This window comes from Amblyraja radiata, chromosome 34 (assembly GCF_010909765.2).
Source record: "Amblyraja radiata isolate CabotCenter1 chromosome 34, sAmbRad1.1.pri, whole genome shotgun sequence".
In the NCBI taxonomy this organism is placed as follows: domain Eukaryota; kingdom Metazoa; phylum Chordata; class Chondrichthyes; order Rajiformes; family Rajidae; genus Amblyraja; species Amblyraja radiata.
Window position 1 is genome coordinate 18,829,818 of NC_045989.1, and position 27,991 is coordinate 18,857,808.

Sequence of the window (27,991 nt, forward strand, 5' to 3'; positions counted from 1 at the left end):
AAAATGGGAGGACAGGACGATCAAATGGAGGGGTAGTGGGGAAATATACTTGTGGGGTGGGTTATCTAAAATTGGAAAATTCAATGTTCAGGCCACTGGGTTGTGCACTACCCTAGCAGAATACGAGGTGCAGTTCCTGCAGTTTATGTTGAGCCTTACCCTGGCAGCAGAGAAGGCAGAGGTTCGACACATTGTTGAGGGAGTGAGAAGAGGAATTAAAATGGCACATAACTGGGAGCTTGGATGGTGGTTGTACATTCAGGAACAGCTTCTTCCTTGCTGTTATCAGATTATCGACCGGCCCTTTCCCAATCTACTTTGTTGCAGACATTACACTTTTTTAAATACATCTGTAGTTTCTCTGCAGCTGTAAAACTATATTCTGCACTCTGTTGATTTTCTCTTTGCACTACCTATTGTATTAGTATTTAGTTTGATTTACCTAGACACCACACACAAAACAAAGTTTTCACTATATTCACTATATTACTTGTATCACTATACACGTAACAAAGCATGATCTAGAGTACGAGGAAATGCTCACTTGCAAGCTAAGTCATTTGATGTTTTATATACTGTTAATATTCAGAAACAGATTAGTGCACAGGTTTCAGGACCACAACTGACTTACTTGCCAAAAAATATTTCTGTATGGATAGATCTGTAATGATGATTTCTATTTCAACAACTTACAAATGGTTGGTGGTATCTAATTTAAAATGTTCATACGGAAATGGTTATTTTGCAATTCACAGTTTTCAAATTTAGTTTCACCATTGTTTGGTGTATCAATAAAATAAAAATGGACACACAGGTGTTTATGTAGACAGGAGACTGCAGATGCTGGGATCACCAGCAAAAAGCAAAGTGCTGGAGGAACTCAGCAGCCAGGCAGCATCTGTGGAGGGAGATGGACAGCTGACGTTTCAGGTCAGAATGCTGCATGCCCCCCCCCCTTGGAAACTTGGTACATAAATATAACTGGAACTATTGTTGAGAATAAGCTGAGAACAAGAACTCTTTGGTCTATCTATGTTTACCCCACATTACTATAAAGAATGCCTTGAGATTTTAGAGTTTAGAGATACAGCGCGGAAGCAGGCCCTTCGGCCTACCGGGTCCGCGCCAACCAGCGATCCCCGCACATTAACACTATCCTACACGCACTAGGGACAATTTTTACATTTACCAAGGAATTAACCTGCAAACCTGTACATCTTAGGAATGTGTGAGCAAACCAAAGATCTCGGCGAAAACCCACGCAGATCATGGGGAGAACGAACAAACTCCGTACAGGCAGCACCTGTAGTCTAGTTCGAACCTGGGTCTCCAGCGCTGCATTCGCTGCAAGGCAGCAACTCTACCGCTGCGCCACTGTGACTGCCCAAAGTAGGATATCTGCTTGTGAAAGCATATCTAAATAGTTTCATGAACTGTGGGTTGAAAACAGTTGGCAAAGAGGCAAGAAACAAATGGAAAATATTACCTCTAATTTGGATATAAATATATTGGATTAACCCAACCAATTTGACAAATATTATGAACTTCATGAAAAGATGGCTGCTGGTTAAACCACTGCAATTTTAATTATATTTCTGGTAAATTTACAACAAATAGACATGTTACCTCAGAATAGTTGTGTGTTATAACTGATCAACTTTTAAATGGTCACCTTTTTAACAACCAGTAAAGAGCCAAGAGTTTTATTGTCATGTCCCAAACAATTATGTTCTTACTTGCAGCAACGCAACAGATACGTAAACATAGTACGCTGTAAGCACCATAATAAACAACAAAAATGTTCAGTATATAAAAAAAACAATCATAGTTCAAAGACAAAAACTACCCCACCCAAGTCTTTGTAGTTCAAAGTTTATCTGGAAGTTGCAGTGGTTAATAGCCAGATGTTTTTTGGGAAGAAGCTGCTCCTGAACCTGGACTTTACAGGTATCAGGTTCCTTCTTCCTGATGACAGGAATGCAATGAGAGCTTGGTCAAGGTGGTGTGGATCACTGACGATGCTGGCTGTCTTCTTGAGGCAACGACTCCTGTATATTCCTTCAATGGTGGGGAGGTCAGTACCTGTGATGGACTGGGCAGTGTTCACCACTTTTTGCAGTCTTCTTCATTCCTGGGCGTTCGAGTTGCCGAACCAGGCTGTGATGCATCCAGTCAATATGCTTTCTGCTGTACAACTAGAGACGTTCAAGAGAGTATTTGTCGACATACCAAATCTCCTCAATCTTCTAAGGAAGTGGAGACGTTGATGGGCATTCTTTATGATTGCATCGATGTGCTGGGTCCTACCTAATCTTTTTAAGGCAACCGATTGCTGAAGTTGATCAGTAAAGCAATGAAATTATTTAATGGAAACCATAGAAACCAACATAGAATTTAAATTAACAAGGAGAATAGTTAAATGTGACATAATTCTGTTAGGCAAATATCTCAGAGTAGCCACAATGGAACTCTAATGCAAATGTTCCACAAACTCAAGTAGAACATTAAACCACACACCTCAAATTTTCACTGCTGACAGCAAAAGTGTACGACTCTGAACATAAAGTTTAAGAACACAGCCAAGAACATACAGTTGCATCTTGCATGAAGGCAATATATTCAGTTAATATACAAATTTACAATACAGATGTTTCAATGAGAAGAATTCACTGCCAATATTGAAACCCTTCTGGCATATAATTTTAATGCAGGGAAATAAGGCTGTGCTGATCACCAACTGACAAATTCTGGGTTCTAGTGAATACTTCAGGCTCATTAAAAGTGCTTAAGGACTAGACATTTGACACTGCATTGGCCAATAATTTTATACCAAAATCTAAATGCATACATTCCATTTTAAGTACGTCGTAATCAGTGCGTAGGCTGGGGTGGAAGATTGCAACCTTCACGTGGTCCGCCCTGTTTCGACAAATGCAATTAACCTGGCGTGCACAATCAAATAAGATCAAATAAAACAAGTTGTCCTACTTTAGGCTGTGCACGCCATACGCAAGAAAAAGTGAGTCGGCTTGTCAGCAAATCTTCTGCCTGTGAAATGGGTGGGAGTGGGGCATTGATAAATGTGTATGTTGAGTCAAAGGCTTCCCTTGCATGCTGGAGTCAGCCATTCCCCATCCCCCCCAAAGGCAATGGCCATTGGTTTCATTTAAGATAATGAAGCATTCTTCTTGTATATGTTGAGCACCAAAGTCAGTTGAGCCTACTCAAAATGCGGATGTAAATGTCTCCAAAAAAACATGGTATGGGGTGGGAAAGGGTAATTGTGCTGAAGCTGTGACTGATGTTTTTTTTCTTTGTCTGCAGAAGTGCCAGATGTTCGGTGTTGGGACCTTTCTTCAAACTGATTGTAAAGGGGGGGAAAAGGAACTTGATGGCTGGCAAAGACATGATGGCCTGTCATAAGTTATCCATACACAATGCATGTGGAATTTCTTCCAATATATTTAGTAAGTAAGTAAATTTTATTTATATAGCACATTTAAATCAACCCTCGTTGAAACCAAAGTGTTTTACATAGAAAAAATAATTAAGTTTCCGTACATCCATAGAAAAATTGAAAAAAGAAAGAAAATGACAGAACACATCAGAGTTCAACATGAACGTCCCCCCACAGCAGAATCAAAATTTTCCACTGTGGGGAAAGGCATCAGAAAGTTCAGTCCTCTTCCTCTGTGATCACCCGAGGTCAGGGCCCATTTGAGGCCTCCGCAGTCAGTCGCCACAACGGCGGCCCGATGTTTTCAGGCCCTCCTGCCGGGAAGATGGAACACTGGCGTCGGGTGAACACTCCTCAGCGGCTTAGAATGTCTGGAGCGGCCACTCTCTCCCCGGAGACCGCGCACCCGAAGTCCACAGGCCGCGCTGGTCGGAGCCCCGACTCCGGCGATCTCGGATCCCAGACTCCGCGGTGTTTTAAATCCAGCGCCGCCCGCGGCTGGAAGCCCGCATCCACAGCTCCTCGGATATTGGAGTCGGCGGTCACAACACTCCGGAGCTTACCGCACGGCGACCCGGGTAGGGCATCGTCCGCTCCGCGATGGTGTCCCAGCGCTGTGCCGCCGCCGAAACTGTAGTACCGGCCGATCCCGGGAGGAAACGCCGCTCCAGTCCGATGGTAGGTCGCGTTTCCATTTGTTACCATTAACTCAGCAGGTCTGGCAGCATCTCTTGAGACCCTTCTTCAGACTCCTTGTCTTTGGATGCTTATCCATGGATTTGGAGGATTTTGTAAAGACAATGTTGATGGTCCAACTCTCCAACATCTCTTCATTTTAACATCATGATGTTTTGTTTTTCCTTCCACTTTAAAGTTCTAGCAAATCCTGGGGGGGGGGGACGGGGGACGGGGGGGACAGAGGGGCACATCTCCAGATTTTTTTCTCTCTCCTTTTCTCTTTTTTCTTCTCGCACTTCTTTAGTAGTTCAGGGGTCTTTTCTTCTCTCTCCTTTGCATCTTCTTTTTCTTCATACTTTCCTTTTTTCTCCTTTTTTCGATTATCAATTTATAAAATGTTAAAAATGAAGCTGTACGAAAATTGTATAACTCTCATGCCGATTGCTTTATTCTTGTACAATTACTGCTAATAAAATAAACATTAAAAAAAAGAAAGTTCTAGCAAGACCTTGGTTTATTCTCCTAACAAAGAAAAAACACTAGCAATGGTGCAGCATCTACTCAATAATGAACTGGAGTGACAATGTGGATTTTTGACTAAACCTCACGTCCTGACCCAATTCTGATGTATGTATCACCAATCAATCCAACAATGCAGAGAAGAAAGATTTTAAAAAGGTAAACTTGAGACTGTGGAAAGTGAAGCAAAGTTTTAACTATGTTTAAGGGCACAAAGGCAGACAATTGGAAATATGGACTTATTGATTAGGGTTGGAGAAGAGAAACAGTGGAGTCATACTTTTTCCACTATTATCACCTTGCATTTAAATAAAAATGACAGAGCAACTAAGAGCTGCTAAATTAATAAGTATAGTTCACAGCTTCCATTTTTCTTTTTGTAGATAATCAGATTTTTGAAGTAGTGTTCAGTTGTAGAATCCTCTAACTATATTATGGGACTGCCATTTCCAAAAGACACATTACAGAGTTAAGATGGTGAGAACTATGTATAAACACAGCTGTAATTTCTACATGGTGAAACCAAAATGTATAAAAAAACCTTTAATAAAATATGACAATGTGCACTTTAACCACATGTGATTTATTTCCTATTACAAATCTCAAATTGTGGTGTGCAGAGGCAAATAAATAAATGATGGGTCTTTGTTCCAAACATTATGGAGGGCACTGCAGGTCTATATTGCAGCTTTACTAGGTTAACATTTGGTTTCTAGGTATGTTTATTCCCTTCTTGCCAAGCCCTCATGCATTCTTCTTTGAGTAAGGGTTGCTCCAGACTTGACTGTAAGAATGGAATGAACTACATGCCAGGGCCATGATATAAGAGATTGGGGTGGTATACATTTTTGCTGTACCTAATGCCCCCCCCCCCCGTGTCCCAAGGATGTCCCGTGTTGAGTTGGCAGATATTTTATAACTATTCCATTTAACAAATTGGCAGTGCCACATAACATGGCCGTTTTTAACTTTTTTGCATATATTGTCATTTAAGGATAAATCAAATTTACAACAATTCACTAGCTTTGCCATATTAGAATATTGTAATCAATTTAGGTTTTTTTCCTGCATTCACCATGGAAAGCAATAAGAAAATATGTTATCAGCCTTGTCATAATGTTGCAACAAAAATAAAATCCAAATATAAATCGGTTCATATGTTATTGGTAGAGAACATGCATTTATTGTATATCTAAACATGCCCAAAGAATAATGATCACTAAAATTATATTATCCCCTTCCTAAAATGAGCAACGTTGAAACTAGGTGTTCAAAAAATGTTGTGAGGGCACAAACAGGTTAAGCTAAATTCCTTGAATTCCAATTTTAGATTTTGTCTTTTCAAAGCATTTTTTGGCTTGCAAAGGCCATTAATAGACAATAGACAATCGGCAATTGGTGCAGGAGTAGGCCCTTCGGCCCTTCGTACCAGCACCGCCATTTACTGTGATCATGGCTGATCATCCACAATCTGTACCCCGTTCTTGCCTTCTTCCCATATCCCTTGATTTTTTACGTCCCTTAAATTACTGCCTTCAATTTTTGAAGCAAAGGGAATGATGATTGAAACAATTATCTAATAATGACGTGGTCACAATTCTGTACGCAGTCATGAACCAGTAGACCATGGGCCAAATGGTCTAATTCTGCTCCTATCACATATGAACTTTCTGTACCCTTCTTTGTTTTTTTGGCATTCAAGTTACTGAATGCATGTTTCGCAACCAGTCAGTATGCTCTCCACCTGTAGAAGCTCGAAAAGAGTATTCAACAAAATGTAAAACCTCCTCAGGAAGTAGAATGGTGGAGCTCTTTTTGTCATTGCATCAATGTGCTGGGCCCAGGACAGAATCACCAGAGATGGGAACACCCAGGATTTTGAAGCTGGTGACTCTCTCCACCATTGCCCAGTCAATGACGACAGGTTCATGGATCTCCATCTTTCCCTTCCTGAAGTCAACAATCAGCTCATTGCTCATGCTCATATTGAGAGCAAGGCTGTTACTCTGGTACCATTCAACCGGATTATTGATCTCCCTCCAGTATCTTTAATCAAACGTTATTCGTCCAATGGTGGTATTATCAGTGAATTGAAGGTTATATAGTGCCCTATCAATGAGTTATCAATAAACCAAAATATTTTGGGGCACACTGATCAAAGTCATAGAATAACCAACAACCTTTAGTTAAAAAACACAAAGGTCACTACTTTGGTTTGATGGTGGTAACATATGGTGGTTTATTTTCCAAGCAAAATATTTATTTTTGCTATAATTGCAACACAATTTCTTTGCACAAGCTACAAGTCAATAACAGGTAAAATCTATTTAAAAATAGACAAATATATAGTTTCAGTGCTTATCATGTAATCACACGTGCAAGTATTTGTTCTGGCACAATACTTCCTCACACACGACAACTCAGCCTTCCAAACCAGTAGGGGGCATTTCCTGGATGATTATTATACCATAATCTGTATCAAATTCTATCACCATACATTGATTGAATGCAAATTGATTGAAATTCTATCACCATACATTTTATGTGCACTGCTTGATTTCAATTGCTGAAAAAAAAAATTGAGAGCTTGTAGTAGCAATGTTACAAAATTTTGAGATTTTAAAAATCAAGTCTGCAATTTATCCCATCAGATAAAGCATAAAAATAAGTTTAATTTGACACCTAATTCACTTTCATATCTCAAGTATTTAAAAAGTTATGGCCATTTTCATACTGGGAAATGAGCATCTTGTTCCCTATTGATTTTCTATGGACATAACAAAAAAGCTGTGATCGTGAACAGTCAAAAGCCCATAACTTTCTTAAAAATTAAGAGAACTGAATGAAATTTTCAGTTATCATAGATTGAAGGATTCTGAAACAAATATAAAATAATCTTACTTGGATGACCTGAAATTAAAGCATATAATTAGTTAGTTACCTAATTGTAGCTAATTTCAGACTTCAATTACTAGATCTAAACATCTATCCATTTCTTAATAAATGATTAACATTTTTAAATAGCCTAAATGTCCAAATAATATTCACAAATAATTCACAATAAAACATGATTTTTAAATCTCATTTACATTAATTTATAGACCAAATGGAAGGAATTTAGTGTTTAATTGCTGTAAATAAATGCCCATTTAAATCAGCTTTCTAGTGGGTTCCTGTTAACGCGCTGGTTTAGAACGTTCACATTGCGGTAGATTTGTGCCTCAAATGCCCAGAAAAATACTGCGGGATATAATAGGCCCAAAATGAGCTACTCGCAATATTAAACTTTGTATAAAGGGATCTTTAGAAGCCCTTTTTAATGTAAAAATATACAGCATACCTTCAATTATTTGCTTTATGAGACCCTGCGGTTGCTGGTGGTCGCGGGTTTAGAGATTGATTTTTAAACTACTATAACTATTTTACGAGGCCTTTAAAACTAATAATAGCTTTTGCGACGGGGTCTTCCAGCGATTTTTCGTTAATAATTAACTAGGCTGAACATCTTCGATTTGAACAGCCTAGAGAAAATCGCGTTTTAAACTCGCCCCCTCTAAACGGCGCCAAAATCGCACACACCCGCAGCGACAGATTTTCAGCGACGCTTCAGGTAGGCTTTGCAACATACCTACTTGTAGCACAGTAAAATAATAATTTGATAACCCCCAAGTTAAGCCATGGTGGATATTTCCTTTAAATCATTATCATATGTAAATGTATTATCATAATGTAAATATTTATTCAAATCATATGCTATGTCGCTCTTCCAGGGAGATGCTAAATGCATTTTGTTGTCTCTGTACTGTACACGGACAATGACAATTAAAGTTGAATCTGAATCTGAATCTGAATCTGATATTTGAAAAAAAGACAAAATGCTGGAGTAACTTAGTTACTCAGTGGACCTGGCAGCACCACTGGAGAACATAGATAAGATGACGTTTCAGGTTGGGATCGTTTTTCAGACTGATTGTAGGGGGGGGGCGAGGGAAAATTAAAGCTGGCAGAGAGGAGAGGCAGGACAAAGCAGGCAGGTAATACATAGGTGAACATAGGCGGGGGGGGGGGGGGGGGGTTGAAAGATAGATAGTTGGCAAAGGCTACAGATTTAAAAAAAGGTGTGAGACAGGAGGATTGCAGAGTTGAAAATTTCAAGCCAGAGAAAGGAATGTAGGTGAATGGGGAGGGGGGGGAAAGGAGAAATAGGCGTGTCGAGAGGGGGCATGCGGAGGAGGGATTGATACAACGCTCAAAAGATTCCGGGCCTACCATGACGTAGAGCTTGTTTTCCATCGCCTCTGCTTCTGACCGCTTCTCCCGTCTCCAGCCTTTTACTTCCCCCTGCTGACCTTCAACCCTCTATGGACCTGTTTATTTCTAATAAACAGGTGCTACATCAACCATCTTGACATCTCTACTCCCCTTACACACTCCAATCTTACCCCCTCTGAACGCACAGACGTCTGTTCACTCAGCAGAAATCCCAACGTTGGTATTAAAACAGCCAACAAGGGAGACTGGTTGTATACTGGTTGGCTGACCTTGGCTCTTGGACACCTCCTCATACTGACCCCACAGATGAACACCAGGCCATCATCTCCCAGACTGTTTTCGATCTCATCTCCTCTGACGATCTCCCCTCCACAACCTCCAATCTTATCGTTCCCGGCCCCACATGCCTCTCATCTATCTCCTCCCCATAACTACAAACAGGACTGCTGCGACAGGCCCGTATTTTCTGCCTGCTCCTGCCTCACTGAACTTATCTCCACATACCTTGATTCCATCCTATCCCTCTTGTCCAGTCCCTTCCCACCTACATCAGACACCTCACACGCCCTTCAATTCTTCAATAACTTTCAATTTCTCGCCCCTCATTAAAACATCTTTACCATGGACGTCGAGGTCCTTTACAACTTCATCTTCCATCAGGAAGATCTCAAGGCCCTCAGGTTCTTCCCCAAATGGAGACCCAATCAATGTCCCTCTATTAACACTTTCCTCTGTCTGGCAGAACCTATCCTTGCTCTCAACAACTTCGCTTTTGATTCATCTCAATTTCTCTAAGTTTACGGTGTCGCCATAGGCACTCGCATGGGTCCTAGATATGCTTGCCTTATTGTCTCAGATGGTGGTGGGCATATAGAATGGTGATGGGTATATTAAATAATTGAACAGGCATATGGATAAGAAAGGTTAAGAGGGATATGGGCCAAATGCAGGCAAAAGGGACTAGTTTGGATGGGATCTTGGTTGGCATGAACATGTTGGGCCGGGTGAGGGGGGAGGAGGGAGATGATGGTGCCATGCTGTAAGACTTTAACCCATGGTGCTGTTAGCACCAAAACACATATCAAAGGATTCTTTTTGTGAAAGCTCTCATTACAAAGTATTTAGCAGTTATGTTTTCTGCATTTGGCAGAACAGGGTAACATAGCCTCTGACCAATCACAATAAACGTTTATCTAAACAGGCCAAACATTTGATCCAAGTAATAGCCATGCCCGTATAATAGGTTTTAACACCCAGAAGCTATTGAAACTGTCAACATACAATAGTTACAAAAAGCCAACAAATTAACTGCAGCCACGAAAATAGTGAAAATAATTATCTGCATTTAACACCCGTCAGCAAAGTAAAACTGTGATAAAATATGGGTATAGGGTCATAATCACATGCAAATACAAAATATCTGTTCCTCCATAACTGTTTATTCCACACTGAAATTTTGAGAAAATGTATTTTGATTCCGATAGAATTGAAATATTAACATCAAGATTATCCCATTACAGAAAAATTGGATCTAATTATTTTAAATTACTTACTAAATTTCATTTATACACAAGTACCTCTGTTAACACTCAGGATGCACTCCCGGATATGAAAGCGAGGCTGAAAGCGGTAAGTCATTACATTGAGAGATACTTTACTGTCAGCATTGCCTCTCCTCTACTATGTGCTATGCCTAGAACCAAGTTGAGTCTTCTAATCTGTTGACAATCCAGCCAGTTCCCAGTAATGGCCTATATTCATTCTGTCAGCCACAATGCACATCTCTACATCTCAACACTGAGCATCCAGATCACCTGCCCAAGCCACTCAAAACCAGGCCCTCCACATTATCTTGATGGATTACTTGACTTCCTGCCACTTGGCAGTGAGTCACTGCTTCATTGCAGCAAATCACCCAATATTTTTTCTTTATTAAGAGTACAGGAGCTACATTACCATGAATGTTTAGACACCTGGATTTAACAAATCAGCATGCAGAAAGATAACATTAAAAGGGGTACAGTGTATAAATCAATACAGGCACTTGGGTAATAGGCAACTTATGTAAACTCGGACCTACGCAAAAAAATTCACAATGGGTGGTCTCATTTTCTCAATGACCTGTGCTATTGCAACGGGATTATGGCAAGGTCTTCCTGTCTGCTTCATAGACATAAAAACATCGCCTGGACTCGGTGTGACACTGGGAAGGTGAGAAACTCCCAGCAGAGTCGCTGACATCTTCCACAAGATGCATCAGTGAGCCCTTCTTCACCAGCTGCTGTACCGTGCTGGTTGTTGTTGTGACTCACATTGTAGCCCCTGGTCGACAGCGGTTTCACCAGGCCATCAACAGGACACGTCCAGTCAGGGTGGGCTGTATTTCCACGGTGGTAGTATTTCCTTAGCTATTCAAATATTATTTTACCTTCATGCAGAACAGAAAAGAGGAAAATGCAGAAGATGCTAGAAACCAGGTTAAAATAGAGAATGCAGGAAATACTCAGCAGGTCAGACATCTGTGGAGCGAGAAACAGCTCATTTCAGGTCATTATTGACCCTGCATCACAGCAAGTTAGACAGATACATTCAGAGTTGTAACTTTAAACAAATACATTGGTTATAGCAAGCAATAAAAGACTAAATCCCATGCAATTTGTTCCTTCAGGCCTGTCTTTCTAAACTTGATAAATTCAAAGAGGACTCTTAAACAGTGCTGTTCCAAAGTATCTGATTCAGCAAAGATCACACTCACTTCATGGTCCCCCACAAGACTTCTTGATACTGACTCTCATTTTGAGGCCATCACTCAGATTTTCATGTTCTTACACCTGGGTCTGTTCAGTTGATATCTTTGACATTGTGAATGCACTTTCTAGTATTATACTCAAGTGCTTTCACTTGAAAATGTTCTTCAGTAACAAAGTACACTGACCTTCTGTTGTACAGACGTTTGAAATTTATTTTTCCCCTGAAAGCAAGCTGTCCATGCTTTGTTTAAATAGTTTCATCCAGATTCTCATTGAGCATCAGAAAACCACAGCCATTCATTACCAAGTGTTGCTCTTGCGACATACAGACTTTTAACCATGTGTCCTTTTGGGAAAGGTTCAGAGGCATTTGCAGCAAGTGCAGGCAAATGGGATTAGTTTAGGTGTGGCATTTCAGTCAGCATGGATGAGTGGGCTGAAGGGCCTGTTTCTATCCTGTATGACCATGAATGGGTGATTGTGACCATCATATTTCCCGCAATTTCACTTCCAATCCCCCTGGACACTGCCCATCACAGTTTGCACTATTGGTTCATTAGAATGCCCTGTCTTCTTTCTCTAATCAGAAGAGCAAATCCTTATCGTGTCACTGCCAAATAATTTCGATTTTAGGGTGTAGTCTGCCTTAATTGTCAGTAGCTCAATTTCCATTATCAATCTACAGATATATTTCCCTCATCTTTGTTTAGATAAACTATAGAAACACAAGAGGCTGCAGATAGAGCTGTCTCAGCCTGGTCCATCACGAGCAAAGCCCTCCCCACCATCTAAAGCAATGACGTGAGCCATTGTCTCAAGCAGGTGGCATCTATTATCAAGGACCCCCACCATCTGGGCCATGCCCACTTCTCACTGCTAGCATTGGGCACAAGATCCAGAAGCCTGAAGTCCCACATCACCGGGTTCAGGAACAGTTTCCCACAACTATCAGGTTCATTCCAGTCCCACATAACCCTAAAGAATAGAACTCTACAGGCCACCTTTTGCACGGACGGACGGACGTTATTATGGACTTTCTTTTTCTAATTTTGCAGTCTTTTTTCTTTCTGCTGTTTAGTAGAACTTTGTGTAATTTATATATATTTTTTTTTGTGTGTTTGTCCAACTATGTGTGTCTGTGACAATGTTGCAAGCAAGATTTACATTGTACCTGTACCTCACTGAATTTGTATATCTAGCAATAAACTCGACTCGACTTATGCAAAAGTGAACCTCGTCTCTCTCAGTGTGGATGTTCTCCAAAGTATTCTGTAGTCCATTAACCTTAGTTAGTGATGCTTGGGTAAAGTTGTGAGTGTACATGCCTCCACCCATTACCAAGCAATGCACTGCTGCAATTTTATTAATGTCAATAGCCTGTCCATTTATCTTAAAGTCAGCTGCAAATTCTCTACATTCTTCTACTCTGTTACCATCTCTGTTGTGTATACACGACATACATTTTTTTTCCATATCTTCATTTGTCTCTACGGTGTTCAAGGAACACCTTTGCATATTTGTTCAGGGCTCGAAATTAGCAGTTGCCCGGGTGCCAATGTCTACCCAAAGTGCCGCCGGGCAACCTAAATGCCGAGTCATTTTGCCCGGCTTGGCACTGCAGATACTGGTTTATACCGAAGATAGACACAAAAAACTGGAGTAACTCAGCGGGCCAGGCAGCATCTCTGGAGAAAAGGAAAGTGACATTTCGTGTCGGCGGCGACTGTAGTGCGGGCAAAGATACTAGGTGCGGTGTGACGAAGGGTCGGAGCGAATGACGGGCCCCGCACAGTGGCAGCGGCTCCACCTCCTCCTCCCTCACCCCTGATAGCGGCCGCTGCTTTAGAAACAAACCCTCCCGCACGGTGAGTCCGGGAGGAGGGAGGAAGGGGGAGGCGTCCTTCCACCGTCTGAAGCAGCTGCACCACTCGGCCCCCGCTCCTTCCTGTTGGCTGACGGAGGATGGGAGGTGGTGGCAAGGAGATCCCAACTGTCTCCCCCCCTTTGGCGGCGGCACTTGGTGGTGGACAGGGACAGCCAAGGCAGCGGGGCGATTATGCCGTCCCTGCCCGATGAGCGCTGATCTGCCTTCCTCCCCACCTCCCCCTCCCCCTCTCTCTCTCTTGTACGTCCCCCTCCACCCCCTTATCCTGGGACCCCTCCTCTCCTTCCCACACTGATCCCCATTCCCGCCTCTATTCAGTCCTCAGACATTCCCAGTATCCCCCCCCCCCCCCCCCCCCCGACCCTATTGTGCCGGAAATGTCTTCAGAGCGAACATTGACTATGTTTGACAATGGAATGCAATCAAATGTGTTTTAATTCCCAATGTTATTATTTGGGCAGAGTTATTCCCAAGCAAAACTTTGATGCAACCCAGAATACTTTCTAGGATGCATCTGTAGAGGTTTGTAAGATTCATTGGAGACATGGTGAATTTCCTCAATCTCCTAAGGAAATACATGTGTTAATATGCCATCTTGGCTGTTGCTTCACTGTGGTTGGTCCAATACAGATCATTGGTAATATTAATACCAAGGAACCTGAAGGTCTCAGCGATTTCTTCGTCCTCGCCTAAGTACTCAAGAAGTCTAGTTCAAGTTCACATTTATTGTCACAGGCCCCAATTGGTGCAGTGAAATTTGAGTTACCATACAGCCATACGAATAAAAAGAACACAATACACAATAGAGTATAACATCCACCATAGTGGAATCAACATTTCTCACTGTGATGGAAGGCAATAAAGTTCAGTCATCTTCCTCTTTGTTCAACCGTGGTCGGGGCCTTTGAACCCTCCGCAGTCGCCGCTACAGACGGCCCGATGTACAGGCCCTCTCGTCGGGATGATCGAAACTCCAGCGTCGGAACGGATCGGAACACACTCTGCGGCTTGGAGTTTCCGAACTGGCCGCTTCTTACCGGAGACCGCAGCTTCCGAGACCACAGGCGATGCTGGATGGAGCTCCAACACTGCGATCTTCGGCAAGGGATCGCCCAGCTCCGCAATGTTAAAGTCAGTGCCGCACCCGCAGCTAGAAGCTCCGCAGACCACAGCTCCATGGTACTAAAGTCAGCAGGCCCAACACTCCGGAGCTCCAACACTAGCGATCCCCGGCAAGGGATCGCCCAGCTCCGCGATTGTAATTCCGTGCTGCGCCTGCTGCTGAAGCTCTGGGCCGGTCTCCGGTAGGAAAGGCCGCGTCAACCCAGTTGGTAGGCCTCGAGGGGGGGTGAGTGGAGGCGAAGATGCGACAGAGAAAAGACGCATCTCCGTCCAAGTAAGTGACTGAGAAACCGTTTCCCTCTATTGCCCTATCCCCCACCGAAGACATAATAAGAAATATTAAAACATACATTTAGACACACTAAAAATAACAAAAGGGGTGAAAGGACTAATGAGCTGCTGGCAAGGCAGCCACTGCGGTGGCGCCACCCGATGGATAGAACACCTAAGGTCTATAACAAGCTCATTCATCTTGCTGACATTGAGGGAGAGGTTGACACCATGACATGACTTGACACCATGTTACCAAGTTCGCTATCTTCTTCCTGTACTCCGTCTTGTCATTGTTCATGATCCGGCCCTTAAAGACTGGCTGAGCAGAGTTCAGGATCGGCATATTCCAGTAAGGAGGAAAGACAAGGCTGGCAAGGGAACCTTGGATGACGAAAGTGTAAATTTGGTAAAATATAAAAAGGATAAAAAGCAACAGATGACAGAGTGGTAAATAAGGATTACGGTATGCTTGCCTTCATCAGTCAGTGCCTTGAGTCAGGAAGTTATGTTGCAGCATTATAAAACTTTGCTTATGCCACATTTGAAGTATAGTGTACCAAGTATAGTGTATCCAACAATTATATCAGAGAATCTGCCCCCATTAAAACTGGAACAAAATCAGCAAGTCAATTTATTTAAATGAAAAAGAAAGATTAACGAGAAGGGTTTTAGTTGATTGACACTTTCCATTTATAGTTTCTTAACAAATCATGTATTTAAATATATTTTTATATTTAGAGTTTTAATATCTTCAAGTATTAGTTCTTTCATATGTTTTAATATTTTAACTTGTTTATTCAGATCATACAAAGTCCTCGATATTTGAATGTCAGCAAAACCTGGGTGTAATTTAGCCGAGTTAATTTTATCGTCCAATTCTTAGCTGGAGTATAACCTGGGCCACCCACATGCTAACCTCACATGGAGCCCTGTTGCTGTGCTGGGCATCACGAGGGCAAGCAGAGAACAACTTTGGACAGAAGGTTGACAGAAGATCCAGAAATATAAATTTGTACTTAATCTATAGAGCAGCAAGTCTGAGAACCCATCAAAAAAGTAGGCAGTGAATCATTTATAGCAAAGCCCAGAATCCATTTTTTGCTTTGGAACAGCAATACCTATTAAGTTACAAACCTTGAACAAGTGGGCTGACTGTTCAAATGTCAAGATAATTCCTCAAGCCTAATATACCAGCAGTTAACCAAAATAGCATTGCACATTTCTGAATGATAAGATCACATAACATTTCTGACTGCTGTATCATACTGTCCCAATGATGTGATCTTACATTTTCAACTGTGTGAGTATGTCGAACACAACAATAAAACACTATTACCAGCCAACAGGGTAACTCGTCCTGATTTTCCTCAATTGATCACCGCTTGGGTATTTAACAACAAACAAGGGTGACTTTCCTACTGCCCATGGAGGTGCACTGCATTACTGTCACCAAGTTGGCCCCATAGCAGAAGCGTCCACGTCGCGGGGCTGGAATCTGGATGTATCCTGAGCTAATTCTGCTACCACCATCATCCATTGCAACAAGTGATGGCTCTCACTGACTGTCGCCGGAAGCTTGCATCCTTTTCAGGATGGACGATGACAGCGATGTCAACATTTGAAACATGGAAAATGGACACGAAAGAAGAAGTCACCAAATTCATTATGCGTGTTGTCCAAATGTTATACAGAGCACACAATTTTAATGTTTACTAGATCAAGTGGGGCCCGTTGGGTCCATGTCACACGGGAGGCCTGATCCCCCAACGCAATGCAATATGAGAGTTTTAGTAATATATAGATACAGTATCATTTACAATCTTCTGACACATTCAAAAGTGTTTTACAATTAGTGTCATTTAAAAAAATGTGGCAGAGCAAATAAAATAACGTGAAAATTATCTGTGATGTTGATTAATATGTAAATATTGGACAAGCCATGAGTGTAACCTTCACTTCAAAATAGTACAATATAATCTTTCAAACCTAAATTACAGTAATAATTTAATATCTTAAACAAACGGTGATACCCCCAATAATCCCTCAGTTGTCCGGAGTATATTTTAAATGTTTGCGCTTTGTCTCTGGAGTTGGATTTAAACCCACGATACATGACGGCAAGGCAAATTAATCGTATCAGATTCATTCCACAGAAAAGCATTATACGATGATGATTAACAAGGCCTGTTCGTAATGATGCGCCATAACTCAACCCAAGAAAAGATAGTTTTTAATTTAGCATTGCTCTCTTTCTTCTTAATGATGTTCCAAACAGTTGATTTTGGTAAGCCTAAGGTTTGGCTGATGTCTTTTGTTTCTCAGTCTCATAATGGCTTTTTTTCCTTTCATTGGCACAACTTTGGTCCTCATGTTGATAAACAGCAATAAAAGTTTCAAAGGGTGATGGAAAGACTGGAGGAAAGAGCTCTTATACCTTCATTAAGGAAGCATTTAAACATACCTGAGCAATTACAAACACCTGTGAACTATGTGTCCCAAACATTATGGTGCCCCAAAATGGGGGGACTATGTATAAACACTGCTGTAATTTCTACATGGTGAAACAAAAATGTATAAAAATGGTCTTTATTAAAATCTGACAATGTGCACTTTAACCACATGTGATTTTTTTCTATTACAAATCTAAAATTGTGGAGTACAGAGGCAAATAATTAAATGATGGGTCTTTGTCCCAAACATTATGGAGGACACTGTATTGTATGCCTTCAGTAAACACCAACTAAATACGTTTTACAAACAATACAAGGCCTTATTTGCAGCAAGTAATGTATCATTGGGTACCTGGGATGAACGACATGACTCAGCATTAAAGACAAATACATCACAAGAAAGAACTATTGTCTAAGAATTATATTTGTAATCAGTACAAATTATCTTATTATCTATCTATAGACATACTGGTCATAACATATAGATAATTACAATCTGAAGCAGAAAATGTAGCAACTCTACATCTTACATTTTGGTTGCTAAAGAGTGATATTAGTTACATTAACAAAGATTGTATGCCTTCAGCATGAAATAAGTCCTTCCTTTATTCATCCATGTGGCTGCAATTCATATATAGCAATACTACAAATATCGCTCTTAAGGCTGATATATGCTTACAATCCAGTTTATGGGCAACCCAGGTTACTGCAGGCAATTATTAAAGCCCATGTTGTACTTGGATAAACTACATCCTATTAGTTGCTCCATCAATTACAAATTAAAAATCCTAGATCATTGCTGTACATAGAGCTGAACAATTTAATAAAACTCATTAAGGCAATTGAATTATATGTCCTGAATCGCATTAATAAAGACCATCCTCTACAATTTGATAATCTAAAGTATGCAGCATGCTATGGCTAAATCTCAAAAAGTGAACTTTAGAAGGGCACCTTGGTGGGCATGCACGGGTTGGCCAAAGAGCCTGTTTCCGAGCTGTATGGATTTGACTCTAGAATAGATGATGGTTTGAGCAAAGTGAACTCCGTTCAAGCTGTTTTGGAGGACTGGATTTTGCAACACTGATTCCAGGTACAAAAAAAAAACTGTAAATGTATTTTTATCATCCATTTTAAGTTCAACAGAAATGAAAAGCATGCATCTTTTTCATATTTTTGGTAACTTCTAATTGTGTGAATAGTAGCTACATAAAGGTAGTAGAAGATTGTGCCTTCTCAAAACTATTCCACCAATTAATTAATCAAGGCGTACGTTTATTTCAACTCTTTCTCCACAAACCCTTGGTAATCTATTCTATTAATCTATTCAGACTTAAATTTCAAATATCACTCATTGTATTTATAACCCTCTGTGGGAAAAAGTTACAGATTTCTCACCAATCCTGATGTGAAAAAATGCTTTACGGGTTCATTTTTCAATGGCTTAACTAATTTAGCATTACCATATTTCCCAGCAACGAAGACGCTATTTTTCCCCCTAAAATAAGGCCCGAAATGTTAGCCAAGAAAGATAGACTTGGCTATCCCTATGTAAAAGGACAGCACCGCTGGGGGTGGTGAGAAGAGTTCAGGTTGCGTTGGGGGACTAGGCCTCCCGTGTGACAGGGACCCAAAGGTGTGATATATATACAAACATATACATACACACATACATACATATACACACACACACACAGACACACACACACATACATATATAAAAAACCCTCATCGTGTTATCAGCAGGTTTGCGTTGTTTTTCTGTTTGCACAAAAACGGTACACGGTAGCGCTAACATTTCCCCCCCACCTTTCTCACCATTGTACTGTGCTATAAATGCAACAGGTTTTGTTCAGATCAATGGTGTATTTTAAAAGTTATTAAGGTTTAAAAAACATTAAAAACCATGCACGCGCAGTTGGGGGAAGAGTTCCTGTGAGCGTCTTTACTAGTGTCGCAAAGGGCACCCAACGGGTCCTCAGCCATGCATGCGCAGTTATGGGCCTTTCAAGAATTGAGATTGCAGCGGCGGCGGCGAGAGGCCACGCCGACGATCCGGTGCCTGGATGCTGAGGCTGGCGACGGTAGCAGCGGCTCCGGGGACGGGGAGGGGCCACGCGATGATCCGGGGCCTGGGCACTGATGCTGGTGGCGGCCGGCTCCGGGCTGAGGACGCGCCAATGATCCGAGGCCTGGGCGCTGAGCCTGGATCCGAGGACGGTGGTGCTGCTGCTTCCGGGACGCAAGGAGGGAAAGGAGCGGCACCCTCGAGATCCTAGGGGTGTGAGAGGGAGAGTGGGAGCATTGAGGGAGAGGAGGGGGTAGGGAGGGAGAGGAGAAAAAGTGGGGGTGAGGAGAGTGGGGGAGGAGGGGGAATAGAGGGAGAGGAGGGGGGAGTGGGGAATAGAGGGAGAGGAGGGCAGTGGGGGAGGTGAGGAGTGGGGGAGGTGAAGGAGGGATAAGGGAGGGGAGGAAGTGCTGGGGATGAGGGGAAATGAGCCGCACCAGAGTGGTGGAATATTGCATTGGGGGAACGCGTTTCGTTGGGGTAACGGGTGAGTGGTGGAATATTGCGTTGGGGGAACATGGTCCCAACGGGTCCCACTTGGTCTATAATTTCTAATGGGGAGTTGATTCGTTATTTAAAAACAAGAACTTTAAATTTACACAAAAATATGTAATAGCTCCTTCTGTGCCATAGGTGTCTATAATCCAAATCAAGAACCCTCCCTTTATTCTTCTGTTTCCTAACTGCCCATTGACTTGTCACAAGGTTATCATCAGTATTGCATACTATCATCTTTGCAAATGATCTTGTGGTAATTTAATAAATGTCTTCTGGAAATCTCTTACAGAAACATTCCATTATCTATCATGTAGTGGCCTCCCAAAACAAAATACTAAACTAGATTAGTCAGACGTGACTTGTCTTTTATATATTTATGCTGAGTCAGTTTGATCAGCTAATGCTATCTAATTGTTCAGTCACTCTGTTGTGATTTATCCTTTTGACAGTAACTGAGCAGTTGGACCAGCAAATCCCACAATAATATGCCAAACCACATGTTGTACCAACTTGTTTCTTATATATTTAAATAGTGACAATTGAAAGCCAAATGTGGTTTAATTGAACATTTTTTTTCTACAAACCTGTTAAGTTTCTCATTCTCAAGTAACTATAATTATAAAAGGAAGTTGGATAATTACTTAGGTGTTAGAATGCACTATCGTTTCAGGTACTGCAAACAAAATCTCAGTATTTCCAATAATAATACTCTCAACATCTTCCCTCTAGAATTTTGCTAGTAGTTTTAAATCTGTCCCTCATCAGTTTATAAACGTGAATCCATTCCTCAGAGGAATCGACTTTCTCCATATGACCCATGAAACTTCACATCTTGAAAACCTCAATTTTAGCTGTTCAGGGATCATCTGTAGCTTTGTAATCTTATCAACATTTCTCTCATAATTATGATTGCTAATATCTGGTAAAAACTATTTTCTCCTTTTAGGTGCTATCCATTTCTATTTTCCTCATGTTTTCTGCTGTAATAGGAGACCTTCACACAAACAGATTTTAAAGATTGTAAAGCTAGGTACAATTCTAGCATTTATCACATAACCACAAGGTGCAATTGAAGTGGTGATAGAGGTGGTGGTGACTGTTGAACCAGTCCAATAATGTTGATGAAGTTACCCCCATTAAGCTATTACACAGGATTCTGACACAGAAGCAATGATAAAAAATCAATCGGGTGAGCTGTGATTCCAAAAAAAACCTAGTGGAAATAATAGTGAACTTGCTTTACTTTCCAACTTTAATAGACCGTGTCGTTAGAAGTCAGTTGACTTGCTGCAGTGCATTCTGCGTACTGCGTAACACAGAGCCATGGTTTTTTTTTAAATAGTTAAGTGGATTCAGAGACAACTGAGGAAGTTATTCATTCTGAATAGTATGAAGCATCTTCAGTACTAGAGCCCTACATGTCCAGATAGGTGAACACATCATTCTCCTGACATGGATGGCACAGAGGTTTGAGGAATCAAGAGAAAGCCATTCCTTACAGAACATCATTCATTAAAATGTTTAACTGTCTTTGCTGTTAACGGATGCCTGAGGACATTAAGAGTTTTTGGTCAATGACGACAACTCCCCACCACACTTTTCCTCGTGTTGCTAATGTTGGAGGGCACAATAAAGCTTAATCATATCAAGGAGATATGATTAAGTTGTTGGAAATGGTCACTGTGTGGGATTTGTGTTGCACAAATGTTTCTCACCACTTATCAGACCAAATCCAAGTATTATCTAGAACTCACTGCATGCAGGCAGCACTGCCTCTCTACCTAGGGAATTAGAATGGAGCTGAACATTGTGGAATCACCAGCAAACAGTTAGTTACACTGCTAACTTTATAATGAAGGCAAATTCGCTGAAGCACCTGCAGGCTGTTAGGTCCAGGACACTGAGTTACCCCTGCAGCCAAGCTAATTGCCTCCAACAAATATCTTTCCTTTCTGCAGGCTATGATTTCAGCCAATAGAAAAATTCCTACTTCAACTTAAGTTCCACATTAACATTGTTCAACATTGCTGCCGTTGACAGCAACTACTCTCATCTTACTTAGGGAATTGTTTAATTTAAATTTGGACAAAAACAATAATGAGACCTGGAGCTTAGTGATCTTTGGAGGCCAGTGGATTAGCTTAACAGTATATTATCATTCCCAGCAAAGCATGCTGCTCCCTTTCCAGATCACCTTTAAGAGTCTGAAATGTTTCAATATAGTTTACCATTTGTAGAATATGTTTGTATGATTATTTTGTGACAACTGTGCTCATGTCCATTTCAGTCCCCTCTTGTATTTCACTTGCTTTTGCTTTATAGGTGACACAACTTCATGCCCTATGTCCTCCACAGTTTGCACAGTTATACTGTTGATTCCTTTTTCAAGTAACCATCCCATATGTATTTGCTACAAGTATAAATTCAAATGTTTACCATAGTTTGGGTATTAATCCTTATTGTTCTTGGAGTGATACGACCACAGTGTGTTACTGTATTGATATTTGCTTTGAAAAATAAAAAGACCTGCACATATACTCTAGACACTTTTCTGGCTAGAATGGTTTTGCAAATATACATCACACTTTTTAGAAGTTATTTCATGTCTCCTAACAACAAACGGTATTTCTTTTTTTTATGTGAGTGGATTCCTGAAGTTATCAAAATGTTTCACAAAAACTTGGCAGAGTACTTCACAGAAGTCATGAAGAAATAAATATGTTATACTGTGTGACAATACTCTTCTGGGAGTTTGTGAAAATATTTCAACAAGTATTGTATTTATTACTAAACATTAAAATGAAAAGTATAAAGATGGGTACAACAAACCAACATAACTGGTTGTCACAAGCTGTGACTGCAGTGAACAGACAGAGCCTTAAGGCATGGACACACGTGACAACTATTATGAAAGGGGCTAGGAATTTATTCTAGAAAAACAAAGGAGGGTCCACCGATGACCTGACTAGCATTTGCCGACACATCTAAATTTCCAAACAAAATAACCGTTAGAAAATACCTGCTCCAGTCTGGGAAGCAAAGTGAATCCAAGTCACAAAGCATGCTTGTTTACCCTCCTGGAGGCCCACAAGACCTCCTCAACCCAAGCAGCAGCAGCAAAACAAAAAATAGAATGGGGATCTAGACGATTTACATTTTTTCCTCCTTACAAGGATCTTTGCTATTACGGAGTTCACCGCTTTGTGAGGATTTTGTTGCTTAAGTGGAAATGTGAACAAAATAGGACCAGCTTATTAATTCCATTCTTGTTATAAATCAGAGTGTGGAATGATTCCGTGTTATGAATTTGTGTTATGTGGCCCTCTGCCGATAAACAAAACAAACAACTCTCCGACCCCCAACTCTCAGGCTGCTTAAGAATTTATGTTGTTACACTGCAAGTGGATTTGAATGAAGGACATATTTTGACAGGCTAGCTTCAACTTTTTTTCAACTGGTCCCATTACATTAATTTTAGTCGTACAATTGAGATTAAAGCTTACCCTTTGGCAGTAATGCTAATGCAAACTCCGAAACTCGACAACATAATCTTTTTCAACAATATAATCTTGTTAAGGTAAAGTAGATCAAGCAACCGATTTCCTGCTAAGTATTTTCCCACGTTTCCCTTTATTTTATTTGTATTACGCAATTTTCTTCCATCATCATCTAACGATCCCTCCTAACACCACATTATTTGCTCAGCTTTCATTATCTCAATCTAATCACCACAAGCATTCAGGCTTGCTTCAACTGTTTTTTCACTCATTTGCAGCATTAACCTTTTGTTATCTTTCTTTCGCTCACACCCAATCTCCCTGCAGCTCTTTTCACTTGATCCAGTCCACGTTATCATCACCCTATTTCAGCCCCAATTAATCCCCCCAACCCATACCTGCTCTGATCCTGTATGCACTCTCATTGTAACTGATCCACACTACAGCACATCTCAATCTGCCCAGATCCAATACCCCCTCATGACACACTGCCCTATACGCTGCCAACCCCATTCCAAACTCATGGATCTCACAAACCCCCTATCTCCCAAACTTCTCTCCATCAGCCCAGAATTTTTCTCCCTCCCTACCCTCTTCTTAAATTCCAGCCAAATCTCCCGAACTACTCAATTTACCAACACAGAAACGACCCCTCCTTCAATCTCTGATCCCATTATTGCAAAGTTTCATCCTCTTCTGCCACTCTCTCCCAATGTTGACCACAATCAAAGTGCCACCTGTGGGGTGGGAGCTTGCAGTGCGCAAACGACATGCCGCTTTTTTCCCGACATTGCAACTACTTCGCCGGTGAGGGACGTGAAAGGCGCTGTTTAAATGACGGGCTTTCGCCAGGATCCAGTTGCATGATTACATGTGTACGAGGGAACTGCAGATGCTGGTTTAAACCGAAGATAGACACAAAACGCTGGAGGAACTCAGCGGGACAGGCAGCATCTCCGGAGAGAAGGAATGGGCGACGTTTCGGGTCGAGACCCTTCTTCAGACTCACGCATGATTACATGTTGCATTAGTTGCACTGTGAGGCCAGGTGCGAATAATGTTCCCCTCACCCCCGGGGTCTCCATCGTCCCCCCAACACCCGACATCAGTAACCCACTCCCCAATACCCGGCATCAACCCACGCCCTCACCCCCCGGGGGCCGCTCCAACCCACACAACCTCCACCTGCCTTACTCCGCAACCAAAACACCAGCGCTTGGGTGGCGGGCCCTCGCGGGTGGTCTGTCCGGGGCCGGGACCCTCACCCCACAACCTCAGGCAACCGGGTCCGGGGAGGGGAGAGGGGCAGCGTGGGGAGGAGAGAGTCCGGTCCGGGTGGAGCGGACGGGGAGCTGTCCGAGGAAGAGGGGGGTCGTGAGAAGGTGGTGGTGGGAGGGGGGGGTGAGGAGAGGGCACCGGGCACCGACCACCCTCCCGTCCCCCCCCCGCTCACCTGGGGCCGCCAGCAGCAGCAGGGCGAGGGCGAGGGCGCCGGCGAGCAGGCAGTGCCAGCACAGCTGTCCGAGCGCCATGTACTCGGGCGGGGGCGGCGGCCGAGGCGTCAGCAGGTACCGCGGGCAGCGCCGGCCCTCCCTCCATCACCCATCGCCATCTTGTGCGTGTGAGGGCGGGCACGCGCCGCCAGCACCAAGCGCGCTCCCGCCGCCGCCGCGCGCTCTCGCACTCACACACACACACACACCCCCCCATCCGCGTGCACGACGCGCGCCACGAGGTGCAGAGGCGCACCTGAACTGAAGGCAGGACCCTGCTGGACTGTGTTGAGCTCAGCTGGGCTCTGCTGGACTTAGCTCACCTGCCTTAGCTCAGCTGGGTTGTGCTGGACTCAGCTCAGATGGGTTGTATTGGGCTCTGCTGGACTCAGCTCAGATGGGTTGTGCTGGGCTCTGCTGGACTCGGCTCAGGTGGGTTATATTGGGCTCTGCTGGACTTAGCTCAGCTGGGTTGTGCTGGACTCAGCTCAGATGGGTTGTACTGGGCTCTGCTTGACTTAGCTCAGATGGGTTGTGCTGGGCTCTGCTGGACTCAGCTCAGCTGGGTTGTGCTGGACTCAGCTCAGATGGGTTGTACTGGGCTCTGCTGGACTTAGCTCAGATGGGTTGTGCTGGGCTCTGCTGGACTCAGCTCAGCTGGGTTGTGCTGGACTCAGCTCAGATGGGTGGTACTGGGCTCTGCTGGACTCAGCTGAGTTGTGCTGGACTGTGCTCGGCTAGGCTGAGCTCAGCTGGGTTGTGCTGTGCTGGCGTGGGCTCTGCTGGAACATCCTGGGCCGATCTGAGCACTGCTGGGCCGGGCTCTGTTGTAACAGGTGGAGCTGTGCTGGGTTGTGTTATGATCTACTGGACTGTGCTTGGCCAGCCTCTGTTGGAACAGGCTGAGCTCTACTGGGTTGTGTTGTGACCTACTGGACTGTGCTGGGCCAAGCTCTGCTTGGTTGTACTTGCTGTCCAAGGGCAATGCCAGGGCAGTGGGAGGCTGAGTGAAGTGCACATGGTTGGGTGAGCAGGAAGATCAGGTTGTTCTGAACTATTACCCATATCCACTTGGGCTCTAATACAGTAATTTATTTTGTCTCATGCTTGACAGTATATAGACCTGTCCCAATAGACAGAGTGAATAGCTATGTGACCTACATTAAAGGTCCAATTTTTATGTGTTTTTGCATGAATTGGATATAAATCTGTCAAATAGAATAATGTCCATATAATATCCATATAATATCCAAACAAGTATGCTTCAACAATTAGTTTATTTAACTTCCAATATATATTTTTTTAATTCAATTGTACCATGCACATTTGTTGGTGTTAGTTTTAGTCAAATGCTCTGCTAAAAAAATCAATTATCTAAAGCCTACCTATTTTCCATTTAAAAAGAAACAGAACTCAGCAGCTTGCACAAATTTATTTTTGAGCTTTTCCAGAGAACATCATTAAAATAAAAACTAGCAGAGCTCTCACCTGAAATTATTGGTGTTGAGTCCAGAAGCCTAGACTCTGTCGGGTCAAAGAATATGGCACTATTGCTCATAACTGCACGTGTCCAAAAATCATAGTCTTTGCAGACCTCGTCAGTCCATGATTTTGAATGATGTCTTATTTTTCATAGAAATTAAATTGAGCAACATATAGAAATATAGAGTGACAGGATCCATTTAGTTTAGTTTTATTTAGGGCAACAGTATGGAACCAGGCCCTTTGGCCCACCAAATCCTAACTGACTATCGATCACTCGTTCGCGCTAGTTCTTATGTTATCCCACTTACCACATTACAAGGGGCAATTTACAGAGGCTAATTAAGCTACAAACGCACCCATCTTTGGGATGTGTGAGGGAATAGGGATACCCAGAGGATACCCACACAGTCACAGGGAGAACATGCAAACTCCACAAAGACAGCATCCATGCCCCTTTGCATCTGCACGAGACTGATCCTTTTTATTCCATTACCAACCTATCTTGTTTCGCATTATCATTAATTTTATCCTATAATTTCTCTTGCATTCCGTCCTGTCTTTCACCTTTCACTTTCTTTTCGCTCCTCACTTAAACCATTTATTTTAAAACACTGTTCCCATTCCGATAAAGGCTATTAAATTGGAATATTCATTATTTCTCTCTCCATAGATGATGCTTGACTTGCTAAGCAATTCCAATATTTTCTATTTCCATTCCAGATCATCAACATTCATATGCATTAGTTTGGTTTTGCACTTGCTTTATTGACCTCCACACCTGCCAGGAATTTCAGCATCTATTTGTGTTAATTTGCAATTTGACCCGAGTAGAGTAATCTTACAAAATTGCCATACCTAATCAATTATTCAATGTCTACTCAATGTCTCCATTATAAGACCATTATAGATTTTAACATTATAGAATGAGGCCCCCCCCCCCCCCCCCTCGTTCTTCTAAACTGCAGCGAGTACAGGCCCAGTGCCATCAAACACTCATCATACTGTATGTTAACCTACTCATTCCTGGGAGCATTCTTGTAAACCTCCTCTGGGCCCTCTCCAAAGCCAATACATCCTTCCTCAGACATGGTGCCCAAAATTGCTCATAATATTCCAAATGCAGCCTGGCCAGCGCCTATATGATAACGTTCTATCGTATCGTATCATACAACCTGCCTTCCCCTGTCATGGCTCAATGATAAAACACTTGCTTCCGAGTCCAACAATTCAAATCCAAGTCCACGAAATGTTATTAAAAGGTATCTTGGCGACACGCCACCGCAGCACTGCAAGATGCTGCACTGATATCTTTTGGATGAACTATAATCTATAGTTCAAAAAGCACTTTGAAAGGTCAACATATAAGAAGAGTACACACAAGAATTACATGTCGTCCTGAAACATCCTCTGCTAAGTTTGCTATGTCTCACAGTATTTAGGTCAAGATAGAGCTACCACTGAGACTTACAGCCGAGGAGACAATGTGTATCGTTAAAGGACAAACAGTAAGTAATATCAAAGCTGCCTTGGCCTGGAATTCAAGC

General features: G+C 42.3%; 1 protein-coding gene across 4 annotated transcripts in view; it reads right to left on the minus strand.

Moving 5' to 3' along the window:
* The window catches only part of igdcc4 (immunoglobulin superfamily DCC subclass member 4), a 78,026-nt gene extending 52,896 nt beyond the window's left edge, over nucleotides 1-25,130 (minus strand). For 3 of the 4 annotated variants that reach the window (XM_033050451.1, XM_033050453.1, XM_033050450.1), the window contains exons 1-2: nucleotides 25,055-25,130; nucleotides 24,923-25,023 (exon numbers count right to left, since the gene is read on the minus strand). In XM_033050451.1, the coding sequence (XP_032906342.1) occupies nucleotides 24,923-25,023; nucleotides 25,055-25,068 (115 nt within the window). In that variant the 5' untranslated portion in view covers nucleotides 25,069-25,130. Of the gene's footprint in view, nucleotides 1-24,922 lie in introns of all 4 variants that reach the window. The other variant, XM_033050452.1, reaches the window with a different exon arrangement.
* Nucleotides 25,131-27,991: the final 2,861 nt, after the last annotated feature.